This window comes from Peromyscus eremicus, chromosome 9 (genome assembly GCF_949786415.1).
Source record: "Peromyscus eremicus chromosome 9, PerEre_H2_v1, whole genome shotgun sequence".
In the NCBI taxonomy this organism is placed as follows: Eukaryota; Metazoa; Chordata; class Mammalia; order Rodentia; family Cricetidae; genus Peromyscus; species Peromyscus eremicus.
The window spans coordinates 60,634,307-60,661,367 of NC_081425.1; the positions used below are offsets into that span (position 1 = coordinate 60,634,307).

Here is a 27,061-nt window from a genome sequence, read left to right on the forward strand (position 1 = left end):
TAAGTGATCTGACTAAGGGGATCTTGAGGTGCATCTTCTGAGCAAAGAGGGAGGGTAGGGAAGAGCAGCCGGCCGGGGGGGGGGGGGAGTAACATTTCATCCATGTCAAAGTCACTTAAACTGTATAATTTAAAGGGAGAGAGACCTCAAAGTTAGATGTCAGGTTGGCAAAAGCTCTTCAGGAAAACCTTGATTGTCCATTTCACTCCGAGATTACCAATATGTTGGCGATAATGACTGCAGAGGCAGAGGACAGTGTTTGGAATAACAAAGCAAAGTGTGTACAGAACCTCACTGTTGGTGCCATTCTTTAAGTTCTTTAGGAGGCCTCCCACCTGGGGGATTGTCAGTTCCCTCAAATAGTACAAAGGAAAAGAATATGTATATAATGAAGCTAGTCAAGCATCCTTTTTTCTTTTCTTTTCTTTTTTTTTTTTTAAAGATTTATTTATTTATTATGTATACAGTGTTCTGTTTGCACATATCCCTGCAAGCCAGAAGAGGGCACCAGATCTCATTACAGATGGTTGTGAGCCACCATGTGGTTGCTGGGAATTGAACTCAGGACCTTTAGAAGAACAAGCAGTGCTCTTAACCTCTGAGCCATCTCTCCAGCCCCCCTTTTTTATTTGCATATTTAAAATAAGCTAAGAAAACAAATACAGAGTAAAAAAACTGTGGGGGGTCCAAAGCAGCTTGACCACACAACTGCCATGACAGATTTACTGGCAGGTACCACTCTGTCCCCAGGAAAAGTCATAAGCTGACCCCACCCAGCATCTAAAGGGAAATATCCAACATTCCAAATGTTTTGTTCTAACTATTATAAGATATCACCAGGTGTCCTTTAGCCCAAGTACACACCATTTCCCTTTTACCCCTAACCAATCAAGGTCCTGAACCCTAGAAATCCCCTCACCCCAACCTCTACTATGATAAAACCCCCACCCTGCCTGGCTAGGGACTCTCTGCTCTCACCTCTCTCCGCTGTATCAGACAGAGGGAGAGTCCAAGCTTGGGCTTGAATAAAGGTTCTCTGCTTTCACACACAGGATTCGGTCTCCGTGGTGGCCTCCGTGAGGGTCTCCATGATTTGCACATAATGGAAATGTCGTTAGGAGCTGTTTCCAGACAGTGAGGCAGGAGAGCATAGGGGTTGTTAACAGTGAGAAGCCCCACAACTGAGGCCATGGAAGTGGTTATTTTCCAGAGCTGAAGTACCCCAGACCTGTTAGGGTCTAATGAAGTAAAAATCTGATGCAGTTAGGATGATGTGGGATACTGGAACCAGGGTACATAATGTGTGGATGCTGAAGTCACCAGGGATAATGACAAAGAGTGAAATGAACAGGTTAAACCTGAGCAAGAAGGGACTCTGCTTTGGAATCTGCTTTTCTGTGACATTTGGTAGCAGCTCTCCCCATGGGCAAAGGAATTATATGGCACTAGATCAATCTTTGGCTTACCAGGGCCCTAGGATTCCATGCTCAAATAGTTAACCCTGTTCTTAGTTCTTAGTCTCTCTGGACAAGCCCTCACAGACACACTCATAGGTGTGCCTCACCAATTTCCTAGGTGACTCTAACTCCAGGCTAGTTGACAAGATAAAATGCCCACAGGAAACACTATTTTCGAGCTGTTGACTGGGCCAGCATCCAGATCTACTGCAGTGGCATTCTGAAACAGAATGTCAAGGAGTCAGGAAACTTAAACTCAGATTCTTAGATCATTATAAGGAGACACGTTTGTCAGTTTCTGGAGTTATATTTTTATTTAAGTTTGTTAGCTTGCTTCATAGCTTTGGAGCATGTAAACACGGCTGCCACTTGCTAACTTGCGTGGAGACCCACACACATGAAGAGCCTGAGGAATTAGCGTATTAGAAAGGTCACTTTCCGTGAGCCTTGAGCTCCTTTCTCAATGCCTACCACCCCTCTGACGTCATCACTTGTTTAGCATCTGTCTTTTCTGGCAAAGCGGAAGTGGGGTGGAGGCAGTAAACATGCTATTTACCTGGGGATTGTAGCGTTAGTGCAACGTCTGGCACTTAGAAAGCGTGCACTAAGCATGTCCTAGTTGTGTGACGCTAGATAAAGAGAGGTGGCAGAGAGGATAGAGCCATCTCACAAAGGAAAACCTGGAAAACTATAAAGGAAACTGAGCTACAATGAACATTTTTCTTCCAGTCAATTAAGAGTGGCAAACAAAAGTTTTGCTACTGAAGATTGAGCCATTATTATTATTTTTTTTCCCCCAGAGGCAGGGATTCTTTGTGTTGCTGTGGAACCTGTCCTGGAACTCACTTTGCAGACCAGGCTGGCTTGTAACTCAGAGACTCACCTGGCTCTGCCTCCCAAGTGCTGGGATTAAAGGCATGCACCACCATGCCTGGCTGAGCCATTATCTTTATGCTAAGTGATAGGTAAGTTTTTTTTTTTTCCCCTTTCTTTGTTTTGTTTTGTTTGTCTCCTTCAAATGAGTGGTCTGACCAGGCCCAAAGGTGACACATTGAGAGCTTGAAGTCCAGTGAAAAATGTGAATTAATTTATTTTAAAAAAGAGAGGGAAAAAGAGGGTGGGGGAGAAGGGGGTGGGGTACAATTAAAATAGTTTTTTAAAAACCCCAAAAATAGTGAAAAAAGGTGCAGCTTTTTGTTTTCCCTGAGAAAGCACTTCCACATCAGTAGACCATACTCAGCGCAGAGATGGTGTAAGACCTTAACATGGGGTTGTAGTTATCAACTGACCACAACCAGCCACTCACAGAACAAATGCAGGTGACAGCTTGGCCACCAAAGGCCTTTGAATTCCTAACTCTTAGACCTCAGGTTCTCTCAGGTTCCTTTTCTCTAGAAGATTGTCTTAACTGAATTCTTTATGGTACATTTCTACATACTGACCTGCATCATTTTGATCATATGTAGTATAACACTGCATAAGAGCTTGTATCTGCAGAAAACTCTGAAACGTAATATTCTTATATATAAACAAAGTCCACCTGCTTGAAAAAAAAAAAGCTGTTATTGTTTCAAATTTCTCTTTATTTCTTCCATGATGCTAAAGAGAGAAGGCAGGCTGGAGTCTGCTGCCCCAGGGCCCGATAACAGCCTAAAGGCTATATTGGGTGTTAAGGAGGAGGAAGAGGCTGGGGGCACAGGAAGGCAGGGCTGCCAAAGTAAAGATTGCTCAAGGATGCTTGGGAGAGATCAGGGGATGCTAGAACACTACTTTTTTTTTTCTTTTTTCCGATAAGAACTTACGAGGTACTGTTTTGACCATTCAGATTCTTGAGACCAACACAAAGTCTCTGCTCTCACTGAGCTTAATAACGGTGCAGGAAGGGAAGCAAGGTATCACAAGCATAAACACACACATCACACTCCCATGTATCTGTGGAGTGGAAACAAGCAGGCTATTTATAAAACCGAGGCAGAGCAAGAGAACAGGGTTTGAGGGTGGCTGCTATTTGAGGAGACCCCAAAGAAGCCGAAAGCGCAGAGCACGCGTGGCCGTTCTTTTTCTAATTTTCCAAGCTGTAGGGAGCAAGGTGCGCCCCCAGGAGCCCCGCCCCTCGTCCCCGATAGGCCGCAAGGTGCCATCTCCAGAGAAGCCCCGCCCACCGTCCGGCCCAGAGGTGGGGCTTCGAGCCCGCGCTCGGAAAGCGCCGCGCCGAAAGCGCGCGCACAGCCCTCCCGGCATGCTTCTCGTCCTCTCACGGCGTGGCTCAGGCCAGCGCCTGGCATGCTGGGAACTGTAGTTTCCGCCCGCTGCCCCGCGTCAGGGGTGGCGGTAAAAGCTGCTAGGTCGGGCTCCATTTCTAGCACATGACTAGCGGCGGTGGGGAGGCCCGACGGTGGGGTGAGGGCAGGGTCACCGCGACAGCCAGCAGACCAGCGCCCCGGCCTCCCCCGGCGCGCGCCGCTCCTCAGCGCCGCCCCCGCGCCGCGGCCACCTCGCGCTCCGGGCGTCACGGAGCGCGCGCTCCTCCCCCTCCGTCCCCTCCCGCTCGACTCGCCGCCGCCGCCGCCGCCGCCGCCGCCGCCGCCGCCGCCGCCGCAGGAGCAGCCGCCGCCGGAGCCGCGCGCAGCCATGGCCGAGAACCCCGGCTTGGAGAACCACCGCATCAAGAGCTTCAAGAACAAGGGCCGCGATGTGGAGGCGAGTGTGCTCCGCGTCTGGACGGGCCGGGCGGCCGGGAGGGGAGGGGCGGGGGCCCGTGGCCGCTGGCTCTTCTCGCCGGCTGGCGGTCAGTCGGAGTTGGCCGCCGCCTCGGGGCGCCGCGGCCCGGGCTGCAGCCGCCTTCTGAGCGGCCAGCGCGGGCACCGGGGACCGCTGGGCGCTCGGCCCCGCCGCGCGGGCGCGGCCTGCTGTCGGAGGGAAAAGGGATGTGGAGCCGAGGCGGGGTCCGCGGGCCGCGCGGGAGGACGGACCGGGATGCTGCCGCCCCGCGTGCCGACCACACCGCCGGGGCCCGGCCGCCGTTCGCGTCCGCAGCCGGTGCAGCCTCCCGCCCTGCCGCACATGGAGCCTTCGTCCCCGCGCCTACCTTGTGCGAGCCGGGCCCAGGCGGGCGGTGGCAGCCCTCAGAGGGGGGTGGGGACCAGCCGGGTAACTGACTTGTTTGAGGGTGGTGGATGGGGGAGGGTAGGATGCGCCAAGACCATTTTCTTATATTCCAGTGCTGTCCTTTAGACCAGTCTTCCCGAGCTGTTGCAGCTCATGCCCCTGTGACTGCTGGCATTTGGAGCGAGCTAAAGGTGGACAATAGTTTACCATCCATTGTGTTGAAGCTTTGGGAAGGAGGTTATGTAGACCTCTGATCGTGGGTTCTTTTTTTTTTTTTTTTCCCCTTTCTTTTTTTTTTTTTTTTAAAGCTCATTTTGGAGTGGGAGCGTGAATAGTAGGAAAATAATTTCTTTGACCTGTTTTGCCCAAATAAATTGGATATGTGGATCCCTGCGTCCTTGTGTATACCACATGCCACCAGGCTGGTAGATTTTCCAAGTGGTTGCAAAACTGTAAACATTCATTGTGGTCACTCAGTTTGCTGCTACTCAGCATGTTGCCATTGTCTCATTAAGGTGACATTAGCAGCTACTATTTGCAAACTCCGCTTATTGAGGTAGCGCTAGAGGTCTCTCTGCTCCTACTAAAACCAATGAAGTGTAATAGCACAAACTTCACTGGGACTCGACCTCTGGATTTGATGGGGGAAATAGTTTTAAGCCCATACCCTCTTCTCTATTCTAATAGTAAGTGATGTGATTTGTGTAGTCCTGTCATTTTTGGTATGAGGCTAGTAAATACAGGGTTTGCTTTAGTAGAGAAGCAGATGAAGCTGGGGCGAAAATTTCTCAGAGCTACAAAATTAAGTATGAATTGGGAAAAACCTGGGGGAATATCTGTGGAATTCCCGTTTGAGTGAGAAGACTCCAGGTTCTCTATCTCTGTCCTGATCACATTTAAGTTTCCTTTTTGAGACCTACTTCCAAACAAAAGTGAAACATAGCAACTGGAACAGCCATCAGTCTCTCTCTTTTTTTGTTTTTTGTTGTTTGTTGTTTGTTTTTTTCGAGACAGGGTTTCTCTGTGTAGCTTTGACACCTTTCCTGGAACTCACTCTGTAGACCAGGCTGGACTCAAACTCACAGAGATCCTCCTGTCTCTGCCTCCCGAGTGCTGGGATTAAAGGCGGGTGCCACCACTGCCTGGCCAGTCTCTATTTTTTTTTTTATGAGGCTTAGTTTTGATATTTTTCCACCAGTAATTTTTCTGTGTGTGTGTGTGTGTGTGTGTGTATGTGTATGGTATGTTCAACTAGTATTTTCTCTTGCTTTGTTGTTGTTTGTTTTCTTTTTGAGACAGGGCCTCATTGCAGGGCAGGCTGGTCAAGCACACAAAATAATCCTCCTGCCTCAGGCTCCCAAGGCTGGGATTGTAGGCATGGGCCACCATACCCAGTCCCACCAGTAATTTTTCTTGAGGCTGTCTTATATTACTGTAAGCAAAACTTGCTGCATAGGTTGTGTGGATGCTCGTATTGCTTGAACATCCTTTCCTCTTCTGGATGTTGGTGTAAGCTTTTGTCACCATTCATTTCTAGTATGGTGTCCTGTTTGTTTAATGATATCTAGTAAGGACTTTTGCATGGAATAGATCCACAGGAGATACTTGCTGCTCATCAGAAAGTAACCAGTGGCTTGTGGATGCCTGAGAAAGACAGTAGAGTTGCCAAGCCATTCTGTCTGATTTTGTTTTCAACAGCACATTTCCAAGGATATGTTAGTATAGTTAAGCCATGAAATAGCAGACATTCAAATGGTACTTTTGTGTTAGACACTGTGTTATACCAAGAGCTTGATACTTCATTTAATCCTTATAAGTTAGGTGTGACATTGTCCTTACTTTACTAGAGAAAGAAGTACTTTGACCCAGAATATCAGCATTTGTGTAATGTGTTGGTCATGTCTGAGTATTCGTTTGCTAAATGACTGTTAGGTACCTGTAACGCTAGGCCTTGCTCATCATACAAAAGACCTGAGGTTCAGCCTGTGCCTTGAGCTCACCATTAGTGCGTGAGAAAACCTACACTGGGTCAGGGGAGTATGCTTCCAAACAGCGATGAGATCTGGCTGATTTCCTAACTGGAAAATGGGAATGAACTGACCCTGAAGAGTCAGAGAAGTCTTGGTGCACACGCAGTAATCCAGCACTTGGGACTGGGAGGCTGGAAGTTAGGAGTTCAAGGTCATCCTGGGCTACATGACACCCTACCTCAAAAAATAAGTGAATAAATGAAGCGAAAGGGGTTTACTATGGAATGGGAAGGGCAGGAGAAGGTGGGAGGCATTTGGAATTTTAGAAGTAGTAATTGAAAAGTCCCAGTTTATGCAGTCTACTGGTAAACAAGAAAAATAAGAAGGCAGCATTATGTGAGGGATTATGAGTGAATGGACAGGGCTGTAGAGAGAAACCATATTGCAGACATTCCATCAAGAGTGACTTCGTAAGTGATTTGGAAAGAGAAAATGAAGAGTGGTGGATCTGACAGGAAATATGTATCAAACTTGAGATGGGCAGATGAGAAATTAGTGAATAAAATCACAGGTGAAAAAGAGGTGTGATTACGTTAGGGCATGAACCTGAGAATTCTATATGGCCTCTTGTTGGTCTGAGAATACATATGCCAGGTGTTTCCCTTGGAAGGTTTTGCTTAGTAGGGAGATTTAAGAAGTTTATTCAGTGCAAAGAGAGATGGTGTCCGCCATGAGAGCAATGGAAAAAAGGTATTGACAACAATATGTAGAATTAGTCTGGTGGAATAGTGTTGTAATCTTGTCCGTAAGAAGAGATTTTTCAAAAATTGAGACTGGACATATGGTTGGTTATACCTAAAATGAGATCTTGATGATCCTCCTCTTTTTTTCTCTCCCTCTTAATCTTTCTCCTCTTCCTCATCTTTTTTTCATGTACAGTTCAGAGAAGAGGATAAGTGAGCTTGAGTGCACAGGTGGAGGTAGGGGAGGGGCTAATTATGGTTTTTTTAGTGACTTGAAGCTTGGGTGAGGGAGTCACATTTTTATAGCCAACCTAGAAAGGCAATGAAGAGGAAATGGGTCTGAATTTGTTTCTCAGTACTAAACATTTTCATATATGGTATTGACCCTTAAGGTTTTTTTTTTTGTTTGTTTGTTTTTTGTTTTTTTAAGTTGTTTTTCCTTTTCAAATATAGAAAGGTGTGCAAAATAAAAATATTCTGCTTAGTGAATGCTTCTAAAACAGACATGCAGGCAACTGGAACTCAAGTTAACCTTGTCTTGTTAATGCACACCTCAGGGATGTGACTTTTTGTTTATTCATCTATTTTTTTTTTTTTTTTTTTTTTTTGTGCATGTGCCACAGCGTACTTGTGGACGTTAGAGGATAGCTTGAAGTAGTTGGTTCTTTTCTTCCATGGGTAGGGATCAGACTTAGGTTGCCAGGCTTGGTGGCAAGTGTCTTTACCCACTGAGCTGTTTGGATGGCATGGACATGACATTTTTGTCAGTAATAATAACAAATTAAGGAACTGGTGGTTTGAATGAGGCTCATGTTTGAATGGTTGGTCCCCAGTTGGTGGAACTGTTTAGGAAGGATTAGGAGGTGTAGCTTGTTGGAGGAGTGCCACTGGAGGGGGGCTTTGAGGTTTCTAAAGCCAACACCAGACCTAGCTGCACTTTGTTCTTTCTGCCTGCAACTTGGGAATTGAATGTGAGCTCTAGCTATTGTTACAGTGTCCTGCCTGCCTCTGCACTCTGGGCCATGGTGATCATGGTTTAACCCTCAGAAACTGTAAGCAAGCCCCCAGTTAAAAGCTTTCTTTTATAAATTGCTTTGCTCATGATATCTCCTCACAGCAATAGAACAGTAACTGAGACAGAAACCTTAATACTTACTGTTTCTGATGGTAAGTAATTCATATGGATCACTTATTTGGTCATGCCCATCCTATGAAGTAGGCAGTATTACAGTTCCTTTTGCTGGGGAGAAAACTTGAGGCCTGCAACTTTTCAGCAGCCCTAATTCGTAGCATGGTAAGGGACTGAGCCTATGGTAAGGGACTGAGCCTGGACTGTGTCAGAGCACTGTGACTCTAAAATCGGAAAGAAATTTTGCTCACTCTGCTGTCCTCCATTGGTGGGAACTACAGCTTGACATGAGTGAAGCATGCTTGAAGGTTATTGAGCCAGGAAAGTAGTGAAGAAGTGTTGACTATATCATAAAATTACTATTTTGATGTTTTAAACTTTGCTAATAAATCATATACAGTTTGTCATTGAATTTGTTTGCTTTTTTTTTTCCTTTACTTTTGCAAGGTTTTATTCTTATTAGCAGGGAGTTTGTTTTACTAAGGAAATGATAACCCAAATTCTTGGGTTAAACACTTGAACATTTATACTTCAGATTTAGTACCAAGGATAAAACACATTTTTAATTTGTAAATTCAATTAGCAATTCCAAGATTGTTTCTCTGTAGACATTCTGTTGCTAAGTAATTCTCTGTGACTTCGTGCATGCAATTCTATTACATACTACCACTGGCTGTCTTTTGAGTTGGACTTGCTCTTGTAAGCTCTTCACTCAGACTCCTTCATCTACCTCTAGAATCAATAAGATTGAACAGACCCTTCAGATGGTCCCCATAAAGTCTTTTGCTTACTGACATGTATCTGTACTATTGTTTACTATTTTCTAGTGCTTTCCTAAGTACATTTCTTTTCACTTGTTTGGGATAGAGTGCCATGATGTTCAACAATCCTATCTAAGTGTACACAGTTTGAAAGTATGTGAGCTCTATCAAGATGCCTAGTGGGGGTAGAGAGACCTTGCAGTGCCTAGTTGGTAGAGACCAAACACTGGTCATTTAGTGTTTGGTGGGTAAAGTGTCGTACACACTGTTTGAGAAAAGGGACCAGATAGTATACTTTTTAAAACTTTGTATTTAGGGGTAAAAGATACAATATTATAGTAAGATCTGTTATTACAAGAGTTTTTAAAAAAATTAAAAAGATGGTATATATGCATGTGTGTCTATGGCTATGTGCATGTAAGTGCAGATACCCTCAGAATCCATAAGAGGGCATTGGATACCCTGGAGTTAAGAGTTACAGGTACTTGTAGCTGCCTCCCATGGGTGCTGGAAACTGAACTCTCAGCCTCTGTCAGAACAGTAAGTGCTCTTACTTACAGGAAGCAGACTCTTACTGTAGGATACTAATACTTTCTTTTGGATCAAACTTAAATCTGTTCTGCTGTAATTTACTTTTGTAAGGTGAACAAAGTCATACTTGAATGTGAACTAGAAGAAAGATTAGTACAAAATTCCTACTAGTTCATATTTATTTTTACTGGCACATTATTATTTAGCTTTCCTAAATAATAGCAATTGAACAGTGTTTTTGGTATTCGCTCATTCTCCTTTTTAGCTCTGTTTAACCACATTCAATGCCTTGGAGTTGCTTAATTACTCCAGCCTTCCTGATATTTCTCCTTTACTAAATTTGCAGCATGTGATGTTTTTCAGGAATCTTGTCGTATGTCAGGGACCAATTTTCTTGAATTTCCTCATGGGGAGTATGCTTTTCCTAGTCCCTCACTCTTGGATCCATTTTGGCTTTGCCAGCCTCTCTGCCTATCCATTGAGTGTAGGCATGTGCTGCCTGTGGGTCTTCCTCTCGGAACAAGTTTTCTTGTTCACATCAGCAGGGCACTTAGTGTTAACCATCACTTCTCTAGGGTGGGGAGGGGGATGGCAAGAGCAGGAGGGAACTCTATTTTAGCCATCTGTGGAGGGGTTCACACGGACACCTCAGCAACTTCTCATGCTCAGCGAGTGTAAATCTGTGTTCTGTCTTTGTGTTCTCACTGCCCTAGCTATGACTAAACTTGAAACCTGAGAGCCTTCTTGGACTCCTTCCTCGACTTCACCTTCAGTCAGATGCCAGTCAGTGTAGCTTCAATCTCTGGTGTCTGGATTTTAGCCTTGCCTATTTATTTTAACTCTGTTTTCCTGTACATGAGGCCTTATTGCCTATCACCTGGCAGTATAAAAATTTCCCAAAGTGGTGCCCTTCCTCTAGTTCAGTGGGATCTTTCAGCAAGCCTGATGCTTTTTTCCTCCCCACTGCCCCTCCTCTCCCCCACCCCTTTAAGCTCTACAACACTGAACTTCTTATACGCTTATACATAATCTGGAATCCCATCCTCCCCTCTTTGCCAGGGCTGTTTCTATTCTCAGGGCTGTTTTGCTGACTAAAATATCCTTCTCTGTCTCCTTGCTGATTGGCTAATTCCTACCTCTTAAATACTTTAGATCAAGGTACTTTTCTTTGCTCCTGAGAGAATTTGCATGTATCTTTGTTATTGTAGTAGTAGTAATATATTGAGTTGTGTTTTGTCTGTTCTCCCAATTGGATTGTGAGGTTTTTGAGGATACCCACTCTAGATCTTCATTGTCTACTACATAATATGGTTGGCACAAAGCAAGTACTAAAACAATCTAATGAATACAACCATTCTAGATACCACTGGCACAGTCATTTTCCCAAAGTGTGTGTATGTATAAATATTTAATTAATCTTTTGCATATGGATTTTTTTTTGCATGTATGTCTGTGTACCAAGTGCATGCCTGGTGCTCTGGAGAGGGTGTTGGATCCCCTGAAACTGGAGTTTACAGACTTGTAGACTGCCATGTGGGTGCTGGGAGTAAAACACAGGTCCTCTGCAAGAGGTCTTGCTCTTGACTACTGAGCAGTCTCAACAGCTCTGCAAAATATCTCTGTGTATTTGTATGGTCTTCAGGGTTTTTTTTTTTATCTTTTATTTTTTTATGTACAAAGACCAGCATGATCCCTTACTGCATAGATGGTCTTAAACAATCCATTCAAGAAAGGTCACTTAGTAAAACCTAATGAAGCTTGTCATTTGTGTGCTGATAGAACCAACCACTGCTGACACATGTTCAGCCCTTATTTTCTTATCAGACCCTGGTGGGTTTGAGGAGACCTTAAGAATGAGAACCCTGGCGGAGCTCCCATGGGTGACTCTAGAGCTGCTAGTGACCATCTTGCCTTCAGACTGCCAACAAGGGAAAAAACACAATATGTTTTTGAACTGAGACTTTTAATTCTATACTGTCTTTCCCTTCTACTTCGAAAATAAAATTTAAACATTTTAGTATGACAAATAAAGTGTTAGGAGATTAAAGCATGTACTTATTAAATTAAGGATTCAGACACAAGCCTTTGGATACTGGCTTATTTTCACTTTGCATAATGTTTTCAAGGTTCATCCATATTGTAGCATGTATAAAAATTTCCTTCCTTTATCATTCCATTGTATGTATATACTGCATTTTTGCCTATCCCAGTGGTTCTCATCCTGGGGCTTGAACAACCCTTTCACAGGCATTACCTAAGGCTATCAAAAAAATGCAGATATTTACATTATAATTTATAAGAGTAGCAAAATTACAGTTGTGAGGTAGCAGTGAGAATAAATTTTATGTTTGGGGGGTTAGTCAAAGTTCTTTCTCAGCATTAGGAAAGTTGAGACCCATTGGTCTGTTCATTCTATCAGTGAATACTTGGGCTACTTCATACATTTTGGCTGATGTCTGCTCACCATTTTGTTTATTTTGGCCTTTTTTGTTTGAGGTAGGGTCCTTCTGTATCTACCAAGGCTAGCCTTAAACATGTATACCCAAGGATGACCTTAACTCCAGATACTCTTGCATGTACTGCTATATCCAGTTTAGTGCTGGGGATCAAACTCAGGGCTTCCAGTGTACTGGGCAAGTACTCTACTGACTGTGCTGCATCCTCAGCCTTACTGTTTTTTTTTTTTTTTTTTTTTTCTTTTCTTTTTTCTTTTTGAGACAAAGCTTTGCTGCATAGCCCAGGCTGGCCTAGAACATTTATTGAAGCTCCTGCCTCCTGGTAGTGGTGGACCCTTGTGTTTTCCACCATTTAAAAGTGTCATTAATTTGTTGGGGAAAAAAAAAAGGTCAAGTGTTCTTACATTGTGTTTCACCATGGGAAATTGTCATTTTTACAGTTCAAAATAACCAAATATCAGCAGTTTTATATGGCTGAGCCTAACAGAAAGTTTTTCATTTTCTCGTGGTGTTTCTCATTCTGCACCATCCTCAGGGTTTTCCATAAGCTGGAAGTTAAAGGATTGGTCCCTTCAGATGGTTTGTAACACTGTGTAGCTAAGCTTGGCCTTGAACTTCTGATCCTCCTGTGCTTTCCTGAGTGTAGGATTGCAGGTGTTTTATTTATGCTAAAAATGTTTTTTTTTTTTTAGCATTTTTTTAGTTAAAAAGTTTAATTGATGCTATCTATGTGTTTTAGAATATATGCTGATAATTTTTGATCAGAGGATTTTTTTTTTTTTTTTTTTTTTTTTTGCTTTTTCGAGACAGGGTTTCTCTGTGTAGCTTTGCGCCTTTCCTGGAACTCGCTTTGGAGACCAGGCTGGCCTCGAACTCACAGAGATCCGCCTGGCTCTGCCTCCCGAGTGCTGGGATTAAAGGCGTGCGCCACCACCGCCCGGCTGATCAGAGGATTTTTATAATAAGGAATAGTTTAATGTCACAAATATGAAAGTTACTGTATTTGCTGAAATGAAATTTTCGTTATTTTGGTGAGTTGTGACGTACTGGACAACACTTGAAGGAGAGGCAAGTAACATGAACTTTTGCTATCAAGTGAAGAGGTTACAACGTGTATTCCAGAACGCCTGGCTTCTGAGTCAGTGGTACTGTCTGTGTAAGTGGCCCCATTCCTAAAGTGGCTTGATTTTGCTAGGACAAGGTTTGGTTGTAGCATCACTTCCAAGTCTGTTTTTATATCTGGAAGGGAAGGGACAGTAAAACTGGAAGGCAGATGTAACTGTCATTTCTATGGTTTTGCCATAGCCTCTCCATGTTGATTACGATATGGAATTATTCTGAAAGAATGATTTCAAAAATGAAAATATGATTTTTTTCTTATCTAGGGAGTTTCGGTCAGAGGTACTGATGCTGATCAGGGGTTTAGTGCACAGCTTGCCAGGCTGTGACTGGTCACTTGTAAGTGGTGCCCGAGGAAGCAAAGGCAGTGAGTGGCTCAACTGTCAGACTTCTGGGCTCTAGAGTTCTTTACCTGCCAGTTTTTTTTTTTTCATTGGAATGCCATGTTTCTAAAAACGTCTTACACTGTTCTCTGTCCTTAGATAGCTGTTATGCATATGGACATTAGGGGTTCCTTTTTTATAGATAATGCCTTCAGCTTCTTAGATAAGTTAAAACTGGATGTTTTTATCCTTACACCCGTGAAGTTTTTGTTCTTCATCACGTTTGAGGGGCTGAATCTACTATTTCTGATATTGTCAGTATGTTCTCCTGTAGTGGCCTTCTCTTCCCATTTTATTTGATTCACAGACCCTCGTGATTATAAAACAGATTCAATAGCATTTGGTGTTTTCCTGTGTTCCAAGCAGAGTTTGGTCATAAAGTTTATAAGTATGCGCGGCTGGAGAGATGGCCAGTAGTAAGGAGCACTGGCTGCCCTTCCAGAGGACCAGGGTGTGATTCTCTGCACCCGTGGGACTGCTCACCGCCTTACATTTGCAGCTTCAGTTCTAGGGAATTCAGTGCCCTCTTCTGGTCTCTGCAGGTACTGCATGCATGTGGTGCTCAGACATACATGTAGGCAAAACACTCATACACATAAAATAAAAATGAGTTTTTAAGAAAGATTCCATGAAATATTTTTTCTGATGTAGGGAGTTTTAGGGGGAGACTCTTCTCTACGCTTATGTATAATAATTCAGTGTCATGCTGGGAGGTGATGGCGCACGCCTTTAATCCCAGCAGAGCCAGGCGGATCTACTGTGAGTTCGAGGTTTACAGAGTGAGGTCCAGGACAAGCACCAACACTACACAGAGAAACCCTGTCTCAAAAACAAACAAACAAACAAATTCAGTGTCATGTGCTAAGTTACCTGTAATTTGTAGCATGCTGGTGGAGTATAGACAAAGGCTGTGCTTGACCAGACCTGAGGAAGTGAGTAGATTACAGGAAGACTGTACTTGAAGCAGCTCTGGAAGGACAGCCTTCAGGCCTGTCATTTGCAAACAATGATGGTATGTCTATTGTACCATTTCGGTAACAGTGCTTTGATTTGGCTTTGGAGGCTACTTTCCTGTCATTGGATACCTTAGATTTCTGTTTTGTGTTTTGAGAAGAAGGTCTTAGGTAGCTTTGGCTAAGCTTGAACTCCTGATCCTCTTGCCTGCACCTCCCACATGCTGGGATTATATGTGTTTACCACCATGACCAGTTTTTGTGGTGGGATTTTTTTCAATCTGAGTGCGCCCATCTCTTATGCTTAAAGCGCCTCACCTTTTTCTGGCTAACACAAATTAGACCAATAACATTCTGTTCCCGGTGTTTATTTCTTTTTAAGAAAATTGAAAAGCTTTATTTGGGATAGTGTGTTTGTGTTTATTTGCACATCGTATGTTGAAAATACTGCAGTGTAATTAATGCATTGTGTACACCTGACCTAGTGACTACCACTGGGCAGCAGTAAGGCACATGGAAAGACAGTTTGTAGGACTCTGTTCTCTCTTTTCACTATAGAAAAGGTGAAGAGGGTCCTGGGATTGATCTTAGGTTGCCAGGCTTGGTTGCAAGTGTTTTTCCCACTGAGCTACCTGGCTGGCTCTAGGCATTTACATCTTGAGTGGGACCTCCTCAGTTCTTCCTCAAGTCAGTGATATTGGTAACATAATTCTTAGGTGATCAACTGTCTTGGTTTGTGTGGATTTGGAGGACTACCTAGGGCACAGGACTGACCGTTTAGGAGGGTTTTAGGCAAACCTTAACAAGTCATTCCAGCTGAAATAGCTCGAGTATAAAGACAATGAGTTCTGGAATCTAAATGTTCATATAGAAGTCTCAGAAGCTGAAAAGAATGTGTGCTGAAGAAGCTTCTTGTAGTTCTTCCACTTAGCAGTTAGCTATTTGAATTCTGAACTGAGTTTGAGGGATAAGACATTGGAGATAACAATAACCAGTAATTGTGGAGCACTTAACTGTGAGCAAAACACTTGGCTTTTAAGAATACTTTAAAAATACTTTAATTGTCACACGTGTTCTGACGTGGATAGAGAAAGTGAGTTAGGTAAATTGCTTAAAAACATGCAACTAGGAAGGGGCAAGACCCAGATTTTCAACTTTACAGCTCCACCCTTTAGTAATCCACCCACTCTGCCTCAGCGTTCTTCTTGAAGAATGAGATTAGTACAGGAGCCATGGAAAGCAAAGAAATACTTTAATGGAAATGTGTTCTTAGTACAGTGGGTCCCTTAGGAAGTGGCCTAGGCGAGTCAGGGAAGGCTTTGTGAAGATGATTTTGCTTAAGTTCAAGGTAGGTAAACATGTAGGTGTGTCAGTTGGTAATGTTGGGTGGGCCTGGAAGAGGCAACATGGTGTATTTAGGGAACTAAAATAATGGAGAATTTCTTAAATGTGGAGTGGTTAGAAAGTTGAGTAGACAGCCGGGCGGTGGTGGCACACGCCTTTAATCCCAGCACTCGGGAGGCAGAGCCAGGCGGATCTCTGTGAGTTCGAGGCCAGCCTGGGCTACCAAGTGAGTCCCAGGAAAGGCGCAAAACTACACAGAGAAACCCTGCCTCAAAAAACAAAAACAAAAAACAAAAAACAAAAAAAAGAAAGTTGAGTAGGATAGCTAGATTGTGGAGACCCTCTCCTCCCAGGCGGTAAGTGGAGTGATTTGTGCATAGAAAACTGTTCTTTGTTGTTTGGTTGCAATGTAAGAGGTGTGTTGGGGAGAGCAAAAAACCAAATTGAGCCAGGCGGTGGTGGCGCACGCCTTTAATCCCAGCACTCGGGAGGCAGAGCCAGGCGGATCTCTGTGAGTTCGAGACCAGCCTGGGCTACCAAGTGAGTCCCAGGAAAAGGCGCAAAGCTACACAGAGAAACCCTGTCTCGAAAAACCAAAAAAAAAAAAAACCGAATTGGGAGTAATATACTTAGAAATCTCATAGATGGTCTGAAATAGCATTGGCATTGGGACTCATAAGCAGGAAAAGTTATTACAACTATTTATTTGGTGTATTTTACATTGTAGAACAGGTTGACAAGCTTTTTCTGTAAACAGTCATAATCTTTGAAGCCCAAATAGTTTACATTTTGGAGAGCTATATTTCATCCATTGTGGCTACTCATCTCTGCCTTGAGCACAAAAGGAACAGTAGCCATGCTTATAAAATCAAGTGGTTATCAGATTTGGCTTACAGGCTGTGTGGTCAGTAGTGAAACTTCAAAAATAGTTAAAGCAATTAGGAGGAAAATGATTAAGATGTACAGTGGTTCTCAATCTGTGGGTCGTGACCTCTTTGGGGGCCACATATCAGATATATTGTGTATTAGATATTTATATTAACAATTCTAACAGTAACAAAATTATGAAGTATCAACAAAATAATTTTAAGGTTGGGAGTCACCGCAACAGAAGGAACTGTATTGGGAAGGTTGAGAACCACTGGCTTAACAGGTAAAAGCCTTATTGCTAACCCTGAAGACCTGAGTTCAGTTACCAGGGCCTCTATGGTAAATAAATGGATGTAATTTTTTAAAAAGATGATAGTGTTGATGAAGCCTTTAGTAATAATGAAGGAAAAGGAACCAGGAAAGGTAAGAACCCTTAGGATATACCAATTGAAGGACTAAGAGAAAAATGTAGCTGAAGAATGGGTCTGTTGGAAACTTAGCTATAATTCAGAGATTCAGAACATTAGGGGAAAGATACCCTGTAAGGGAGTAGTTGGAAGGCCACTGCCTTGGAGAAGTCTGATGGTCATAAGAAATAGGAGCCATTTGTTTGGCACTTACAGACCAGGGAGAAATGGAGAGCTGGGAGAGTGACAGTGGCTGGATGCTGCCATGCTGGGTAAGGAGTGAGCTTGAGTTGAGGAAGCTGAGCTCGTTTAGTTTGACCTTGATCTAAATAATTGGTAGTAATGGAAAGGAACAGCTACAGTCAAGAGAGATGGAAAGTTTTCTTCTCGTTTGTTCAGAATGGCAGGCTAAACTGAAGAAGTAAGCATAGAAAGAAGCAAGGACCTGGCTAGAACAGGAATGAAAGAGTCCTGTGGTCAGGAGCAGTTGCGAGCGGGACTTGAAGGGCTCGGATCCTAAAGGGGCCTCAGGTGGACAGGATCTGGACAAATAAAGACATGACCATGCTCTGCAGTAGGGGAGCTAACAGGCTGCTGAATCTGATGGCTTGCTTTTAGTTTCTTTCTTTGACAGAGTTTTTTCTGGAGCAGGGCTTGTAAACTTTTCCCACACTGGATGTATAGGTATATAAAATAGGTATACAAATAAAACATTTACTGATAGTCATAAAGAAATTTATTTTAAATCAGTTCTTTGGTATACATGTAATTTTACCATTTGTTAAAGACAAAGAAAATTTGCATAGTAATGAGGTGGATCATCAGTGCTGAGAATGATACTTCACATAAATATATAGCATAAAATGGTGGACGTATATTTAAAGCTATTCAGAAACTGTTGGAAATTCTGTATTAATCCCAAGCCCCAAATCATTTGATGGCTTTTTATGAAACTCAGACCAGTGGTTTATTCTGCAATTTAATTTAAAAAGTTTACATTTATTTAGTGTGTGTGTGTGTAGGTCAGAGGACAGCTTACAGAAGTCAGTCCTATCTTTCCATCATGTGGGTCCTGGGATTGGACTCAGTGCTGAGGCTTGGCAGTAAATGCCTTTATCTAGTGAACTGTCTTACTGCCCCGTAGACACAAAGAGTTTTTCTTTTGGATTTAATTTTTTTAAAGTACTAAATACTCTTTATTTGATATTATACGTAGACTACAAAAAGTACCTTTCAGTGGTAAAAGGCAGCTTTCTTTGACTTAAGGAATTCTAACTAAAATGACATCATTAAGTCAAGAGTAGACAGTTGCTTCCTGACATGTAGCCATTGCCTGTAACAGGCCAGTGAACACAAACTGAATCACAGGTGAGTCTTCTCTTTCCTGAGACGGCGGTAGATTTTCCCAGTGTTTAAACATGCTCATATTCCCAGTTATATACATTTAAGTATACAACCATTCAATAGGTTTGAGGTGACACCCATCTTTGTGGGAAGTAGAATTAAGTCCATTCCTGTCTGGAAAAAGGGAGAGCAGTGATAGTATTTATGCGACTGGAATTGTTAATTTTTAAAAAGATCATACCCACTTTACAAGTCAGTTTTACTTAAATCAGGACTGTTCAATAAAAACATTGTTAGCCATTCATGAGCTAAATTTTGGTGTATGAATTAAATTATGGTACACATTAAAAGCCATGAGACATTTGTTTTATAATAAATAAGGCAGTGAAATTACTCATTAGTAGCCTTTTTAAGATAAACTCCTAGGTTTGCCCTTTCTTCTTTCTTCTTAATTCCAGCGAAGATCATTTTTGTTCCAGGAATAAACTTTTTGGGATTCTCCAAATACCTCCTCAGGGTGTCTTCTCCCCAGGTGATGCCTTTATTCTTGCTGGCAACTGTGTACAAGCATCTAGCGGCCTGACCTGTCTTCCTCCCAAGCAGACCATGGAGATTTGGTCCAGTCTTACGCTTGCCTCCCTTTCCCACAGTGTGGCACTGGGCACACTTCTGAACAAAAATCGTTTTGCCTTTTTCAACATCACCCATTTTTATTTTCCTTCTGGGTGATCAGTCCCATAAAAACTACGACCTGAAGATGGATGTCCTAGATGCTCTCTAGCCTGGATTTAATTTTTAATTCAAAAAAATTTTTATGGGTATGAATGTTTTGCCTGCATGTATGTTTGTGCACCATCTGTGTAGAGGCCAGAAGAGGCATTGGACGCCTGGGACTGGAGTAATATATGATTGTGAGCTGCCATGTGGGTACTGGGTCCTCTGCAAGAGCAACAAGTGCTCTTAACCACTGATCCATTCCCTCAGCGCCCCCATTATGTTTCTCTAGAAGAGCAGAAGACATGTATGAAGCTCTAAGTTTATAACATGTAATAGTCTAGAATCTGAGCCAGAGGTGTTTCAGGCATGTAATGGAGTGCAATGTAAAGTGCACACATGGTCAGAACTGAGGCTGTAATAAACTCATGATTTGGCATGGCTGAGTAAGCCTAGAAACACCTGGGGCTTAGTAAAACATTTTTGGCTAATTTTTTTATTGTTGGACATTAGAAAATTTTTTATTATTGCTGTATTTCTTGTTACCCAAGAGAAATTCAGCTACAAGACCTCATATAGGGTCCTAGCCTACAGTTTAAGAAGCTAGGCTACATGTAGAGAATGTTTTAAAGGGGGTGATATTTGAAGAAAAGGTGCTTTGGGGATACAGCATAGGACCTTTCCAGGAATGAGGGATTAGCTGAAGGAAACACAGAAGATGTTCCTTGACTTGGGTATTTCAGTTTTCTGATTTATAGGTTTTCAACTTTCCCATGATTTGAAAATGATACATAGTTCAGATTTTAAAGTTAATCTTACCAACTGGTATGTGGCTGCCCTGCCATATGTACTGCCCTGGATTAGCTGTACTTAATGTATACTCGCACTGAGCTTCTGTCACACATGATGGGTTTGCCCAGGTAACTGCGGTAGTTTGAGGAGCATTTGGACTGCTGTGCTATTTTGCTGTATTGTTAGTTATGACAGTTATAGTTTATTTCACTTAGTTGTATCAAATTTAGCTAAAATATATTTTCTAGCATATAATTAGAATTGGTAAACTAAATTCAAAGTGTAGACTTCATATTTAGTTGAATTTTTTAATGGATCTAGCAGAACATTGGTAGTTTAATGATTCCAACCTCTTCCTTTTGTCACAGAGGTGAAAACAGTTCTGAGATACGAAGTTGTCACCCACTCACAGTAGTACTGTTCCTAGCTGCACAAAAGCAGAAGTCAGTTTTGTTTTTGAACTTTCAAAGAAATATAACGTAGAAAATAACAAGTTAAGCTTCTACGTACATTTGAAAACAATTATAGTTTATAAACTGTCTTATTTATAACTATAGCTACCTCATACACATCTCCCTGGGTGTTTCTGGAGCACTTTTAGCCTCTATTCCTGTGTATATCTAAAAGATAGGAAAGCATGCATAAATAGTAGCAGTATCACAATTCAAAGTGCCCCTGAAGAATGAGTAACTAGAGTGTAGTGGCCTGTGCAGTGGAACAGTGCTTGTCAAGTGCTGTTGCAACATAGAGGAATTCCACAGTTACCAGGCTAGGGCTGAGGAGATGGCTGTGCAGGCGTGAATGCCTGAGTATGGATCCCCAGAACTCATGTGAAAAGCTAGGCTTACAGAATTGTGGAGACAGGCAGATCCTGAAACTCACTGGCTAGTCAGCCTAGCGAAGTTGGTAAACTAGAGTTTGAGTGAAAGACCTTGTCTCATACAGCAAATGCAGAGGTTAGTGAGTTGACTCAATGGATACAGCACTTGCTGTTGCAAATGTGGCAGCCTGAAACCTATGTTCAGGTGGATGGAGAGAACCTACTCCACAGAGTTGTCCTCTGACCTCTACATACATGCTGTGGCATATGTGTCCCCTTATTATACATACATGCACACACAACACTAACAAATGTTTAAAAATACTGAGTTTGTTATCTTACTGTTCTTTAAAAGGTTGAATTTTATGTTATATATTACATGTGAATAAAAGCATTTCTTATGAAAAGGAAAAAGATAGTTAGGCCTAGTTATACATACCTGGGATCTCAGTGCTCAGGGGGAAGCAGGAAGGTGGGGAATTCAACCAGCCTGGACAACACAGATGTGCTGGCTAGTTTTATGTCAACTTGACACAAGTTAGAACCATCAGAGATGGGGGAGCCTCAACTGAGAAAATGCCTCCTTAAGATGGAGCTGTAGGCAAGCCTATAGAGCACTTTCTTAATTAATGATTGAGGGGGAGGGCCCAGCCCATTGTGGGTGTTGCCATCCCTGGGCTGTGGTCCTGAGTTCTATAAGAAGGTGGCTGGGCAAGCCATGAGAAGCAAGCTAGTAAAGCAGCTCCCCTCCATGGCCTCTGCATCAGCTTCTGCCTCTAGGTTCCTGCCCTGTGGAAGATCCTGTCCTGATTTCCTTCAGTGATGGAATACAATGCAGAGATAAAAAACAAATAAACCCCTTCCTCTCCAACTTGGTTTTTGGTCACGGTGTCACAGCAGTAGTAACCCTAACTATAACAACAGATAATGAAGGCATTTCAGTTTCTGTAGTCAAAGTAGCATGTGGAGTTCTGAGTCAGTGATTATATAGTGCCTAAAGTTTCCATCCCTCATATAATAAGACTTAGATAAAATATATTTATTTAAAACATTTTAAAGCACTGGAGCATTAAAAAGCATGTTTAACCTTGAGTGGGTCCTATTTTTTTTTTTTTTTTTGGTTTTTCGAGACAGGGTTTCTCTGTGTAGCTTTGCGCCTTTCCTGGAACTCACTTGGTAGCCCAGGCTGGCCTCGAACTCACAGAGATCTGCCTGGCTCTGCCTCCCAAGTGCTGGGATTAAAGGCGTGTGCCACCACCGCCCAGCGAGTGGGTCCTATTCTTAAAAAAAAAACAAACAGCTATTTGGTGAAATTATAAGTTGGTGGGATTTTGTCTAGGGGTTCCTTAATAATCCTTCTGCTTGGGGCAGAGTACACAGTATTACTGGCTTGAACTGTAAAAGTAGTTCTAGAGAGAGAACAGTGGAAATCCTGGAAAAGAGGTGCTGGAAAGGGAGCAAGTCCAAACATTTATGTATAAAATCTGACAGATCCTGTCAGTCTGTGGTACTGGGCGTGCAGTGGTATTGGGTAAGCGCGTGTGTACACAGCATGAATGCCAGGGCCTTTAGTGGTAGAATATTCCAAGTAGATTGAGTTGCAGATGGCAATCTTTAATGAGGAAACCTAATATGAAAAGCCAGCATAGGCACTTAGTGACTACTTCAGATATGTGATATATTTGATTACCCTAAAAGAAGACAAACAATAGAACATAAAACGCACAGCAGAATGTCTGTTTGGGCTGTAATTACTTTTCATATAACGAAGACAGGTGGTCAGACTATAAGAAGCAAATAAGAGCAGCACTTCTTAGTGCTGGGGTCTGAACCTAGGGCCTCATGCATGCAGGGCAGACCACTAACAATTAAGCTCTATCTCCAGCCAGAATCAGCATTTCTTTGTTTTCTATTTCTTTGCCTCTTTTGAGGCACAGTCTCACTGTGTAGCTCTGGCTGACCTGGAAGTCACTTTGTAGGCCAGGCTAGTTTTGAATTTTTAGAGATTCACCTGCCTATACCTCCTGAATGCTGGGATTAAAGGCATGTGCCACCACACCAGGCCCTCAGCATTTTCAATATAAGATGAAAGAGGTCTGAAAGTTGAAACAAGTTAATTGTAGTATGCACATTCTGGACCTTACTTCAGGTTTTTGTATGTAAGATACATATATTTGATGTTGGTATTCATGTTGTAATTGAGTAGAAGGATAAGGCACAAGTTGAATGGTCTGTATAGATACACCTAACTGTACAGTAAATAACAATTTTTTTTACAAGATGTTTATTTATTAAAGAGCTATTGGGAGGCTGGAGAGATGGCTCAACAGTAATTAACTGCTCTTAGAGAAGACCAGGGCTTGGTTCCTGATACCCACATGGTGGCTCACAATTGCCTATAATTCTAGTTTCAGGGAATCCAGTGCCCTTTTCTGGGCTCTGCAGGCTTCTGCACACACATTGTACACATACATGTACAATAAATGCTAATAAGAAGAGCTGTTAGGACAAGTACTTTACTGGCTTAAAGATAATGATTGTAGTATCCTGTCTTCACCTCCCAATTGTGCTTGGATTAACGGTGTGAGCCTCCCAAATGCTGAGATTAAAGGTGTGAGCCATCACTGCCTGGTCTCTATGGTTAAGTAGTGGCTAACTCCAACCTCTGATCTCTAGGCATGCTTTATTTGTCAGAACATAAACAAAATATCACACAGCATAGATATCCTAGTTAGAGTTTCTGTTGCTGTGATGAAACAACATCACTAAAAGCAAAGTAGGGGAGGAACAGTTTATTTGGCTTAAATTTCCACATCATAGTCTGGCACTGAAGGAAGTCAAGATAGGAACTCACACAGGACAGGAACCTGGAGGCAGGAGCTGATGCAGAGACCATGGAGGAGTGCTGCTTACTGGCTTGCTTCTCATGGCTTGCTCAACCTGCTTTCTTATAGAACCCAGGACCACCAGCCTAGGGGTAGCACCACCCACCATGGGCTGGGCCCTCCTGTGGTGGTATTGTGTTCCCCAAAATATTGTGTATCCTAATAAACTTACCTGGGGTCAGAGAATCAGAACAAACCACAGCTAACCTCACCTGGCCAACTTCTCAGCTGGTCTTGTTTCCTCAGTCTGGAAGCCTCTGAGTCCTCATCCAGAATGAATCTCAGCTGAGCTGTGTTGCTCCAAAGCCTGAAAGCTTAACCAGCCAAATGCTTAACTAGCCGAATGCTTCTAGTTTCTGGTCCTCAACGCTTTATAAACCTTTCTGCTTTCTACCACCACTCCCTGGGATTAAAGGCTACTTTCTGGGATTAAAGGCGTGAGTCACCATGCCTGGCTGTTTCCAATGCGGCCTTGGGCCTTGAACTCACAGAGATCCAGAGGGATTTCTGTCTCTGGAATGCTAGGATTAAAGGCATGTGCTACCACTGCCTAACCTCTATGTTTAATATTATGGCTTTTCTGTTCTCTGACCCCAGATAAGTTTATTAGGATACACAATATTTTGGGCAACACAATACCACCACACCCTCCCCCATCAATCACTAATTAAGAAAATGCCCTACAGCAGGATCTTATGGAGGGAGGCATTTTCTTAACTGAGGTTCCCTCCTTTCAGACAACTCTTGCTTATGTCAAGTTTACATAAAATTAGCCTGCACAGTATTTCACTAAGCTTCATTTTCAAGTAGCTTTATTGAAGGATAATTAACATAATGATAAACTGCATGTAAGGATAAACTGCCATGTTGATAAACTGCATGTTTTTTCATATGTGTATGTCATGAAACTGTCACCAAATCAAGATGACAAGAATAATCATAATTCCTTAATTTTTGTGTGTGGCGGGGGGAGCGCTGGGTAGAGGGAGGCCAGAAATGGGAGTTAGATTTCACCCCTCATCTGAGGTACAGGCAATTGTGAGCTACCTGATGTGGGTGCTGAGACTTGAACTCAGGTCCTCTGTGAGAACAGCAGGTGCTTTTACCACTGAGTCATCTCTACACTTCTAATAATCACACTTTGTACTTGTTCTTTTGCTAATTTGATTAGCATTCTTCTTGAATTAAATTATTCCACAATGCTGCTCTAAAATATTTAAATTCTTGAGACACAGAGTCCTGTATGAGACACAGACTGCCTGGTGCCCAAGTAGTTTAGAAGAGGGTGTCACATGCCCTGGGACTGGAGTTGCTAGTATGAGATGCCATGTTTTTAACTGATGAGATATCTCCCCACCCCTCAGATCTTTCTTATTAAAGGAATTCTATGCTCTCTTTGTCCCCCTCTCCCTCCCTCCCTCTCTCTCCTTTCTCTTGGTTTTCAGCTTTAGTTAGTTTCTAAGTAGAGATGCAATGGAGTTATAGTAGATTGCAAATTGACGTAGTTTCAGGTTTCTGATATGATATTACTAACTTCATCACTGCTACATTTTTTTGTCTATAACAAATGGACCAAAAGACTTGATGGGAAAGGAGTCTTGAAGGCTCCTATTTGCTTCTTAATTTCTCATACTAGACAATACTTTTTGGATCAAAGTGATGCTTCTCTTCCAGAGATGACACTGTAATACCATTTTCTTTGAAAAAGGATAGTTTTTAGTGTTGAGGAAGCACTAAATGCATGGAAGAGGATGACAGCTAATTGTTTTTCTCATTTTAACTGTGTGTGGTGGATAAGTGCATAAAAATATTGTCCTAGTTAGGGTTACTATTGCTGTGATGAAACATGACCAAAAGCAAGTTGGGGAAGGATTTGGCTTACACTTCTACATTGTAATCTATCACTGAAAGAAGTCAGGACAGGAACTCAAACAGGGCTGGAAGCTGGAGGAAGGAGCTAGCTGATGCAGAGGCCATGATGGAGTGCTGCTTACTGGCTTGCTTCTCATGGCTTTCTCAGCCTGCTTTCTTATACATCTCGGATGGCCCCACTAACAATGGGCTGGGCCATCCCCCATCAATCACTGAGTAAGAAAATGTTCTTCAGGGTTGCCCACAGCATCATCTTATGGAGGCATTTTCCAAATTGAGGTTCCCTCCTCTCCAATGACTCCAGCTTGTGTCAATTGGACATAAAACTAGCCAGCACAGTTATATTCGATAGTGAAAGTGTAGAATCCACTGTGTAGTTTCCACAGTTTCAGACTGGCTCTTCTAACTGTATGGAAGTAGATGTATAGACTGGTTGTGGCTAGTCACTTCATGATGTTTGTTTATTTGCAAGTTCTTTACAATAAAATTTTAATAAAAACAGTGATGATAATTTAGCATAATTAAGTTTAATGTAATTTATACTGAATATCCAGTTGTGCTGCTTAACTGTAGGAACATGTTCTGAGAAATGCATTGTTAGGTAATATTGTCATTCTGTGAGCTAGATGGTGTGGCCAGTCACACAGTATGGCTTCTTGATGAGGTCAAGAAAGAGCTAGTAAACATGAAGTGTATGAGGCTGCTGCTGTTATGTATAGCACACTCTGTTATAGTTGTTTTAGTCCGGGTTCTCTACAGGAACAGAACCAAGGGGATTTATTTATGAAGTCAGCTTTAAATGGTGACAACAGAGAGTCACCCAGGAGAGGCTGAGAACCTGGTGGTTTCTCAGTCCTTGAGGCTGGTGCCTCAGCAGTCAGTAGTCCCACAATAGCTGTCTCACCGGGAGGGATGGGGACAGCCGCTAGTTACTCAGTCCACGAGGCTGGTGCCTCAGCCATCCTAGTCTGGCTTCTGAAGCTGGAAGGTTCTTAGAGAACCACTAGTCCACGGTGAAAGCTTGGAAATGCCGGTGTGAGAGCAGGGAAGGGTGATCAGGGTGGGCCTTCCCACAGTCAGTCAAGGCGGTCTGGATAGTTCTCAGGTGAGTAGTGAGAGTATAAATAAAAGTGCACTAAAAAAAGTGTAGTAAAATAAAGTCATAGACCGATAGTGTACTTGTTTGTCATCACAAGTATCAGTGTACTTCACATAGTTGTATGTACTATACTTTATCCACCTGGTAGGGTGCTAGGTTTATTTGCACTAGCTAGCATCACTACAACCAAGTGAGTATATATTACATTGTGTCTTAGTTGTGTTTACTGTTGCAGTGATAAAACACAGTGACCAAAAGCAACTTGGGGAGGAAAGGCTTTAGATCATCATTAAAGTCAGGGCAG

General features: G+C 42.6%; 2 protein-coding genes across 4 annotated transcripts in view; one reads left to right on the forward strand and one right to left on the reverse strand.

The window, feature by feature from the left end:
- Positions 1-4,037: 4,037 nt before the first annotated feature.
- The window catches only part of Kpna3 (karyopherin subunit alpha 3), an 80,195-nt gene continuing 57,171 nt past the window's right edge, over positions 4,038-27,061 (forward strand). Inside the window, exon 1 of one of the 3 annotated variants that reach the window (XM_059273525.1) lies at positions 4,038-4,157. In XM_059273525.1, the coding sequence (XP_059129508.1) occupies positions 4,089-4,157 (69 nt within the window). In that variant the 5' untranslated portion in view covers positions 4,038-4,088. Of the gene's footprint in view, positions 4,158-4,413; positions 4,549-4,633; positions 4,757-27,061 lie in introns of those variants that run through there. The other 2 variants (XM_059273526.1, XM_059273524.1) reach the window with 2 other exon arrangements.
- On the reverse strand, positions 18,966-19,283 carry LOC131919349 (cytochrome c-like). Its single transcript, XM_059273527.1, has one exon. It carries the CDS (start codon positions 19,281-19,283, stop codon positions 18,966-18,968), a length of 318 nt encoding a protein of 105 aa, XP_059129510.1.

Coding starts and splice junctions, on each gene's coding strand:
- LOC131919349 (XM_059273527.1), bottom strand. CDS start 19,283: ATGGGTGATGTTGAAAAAGGCAAAACGATTTTTGTTCAGAAGTGTGCC.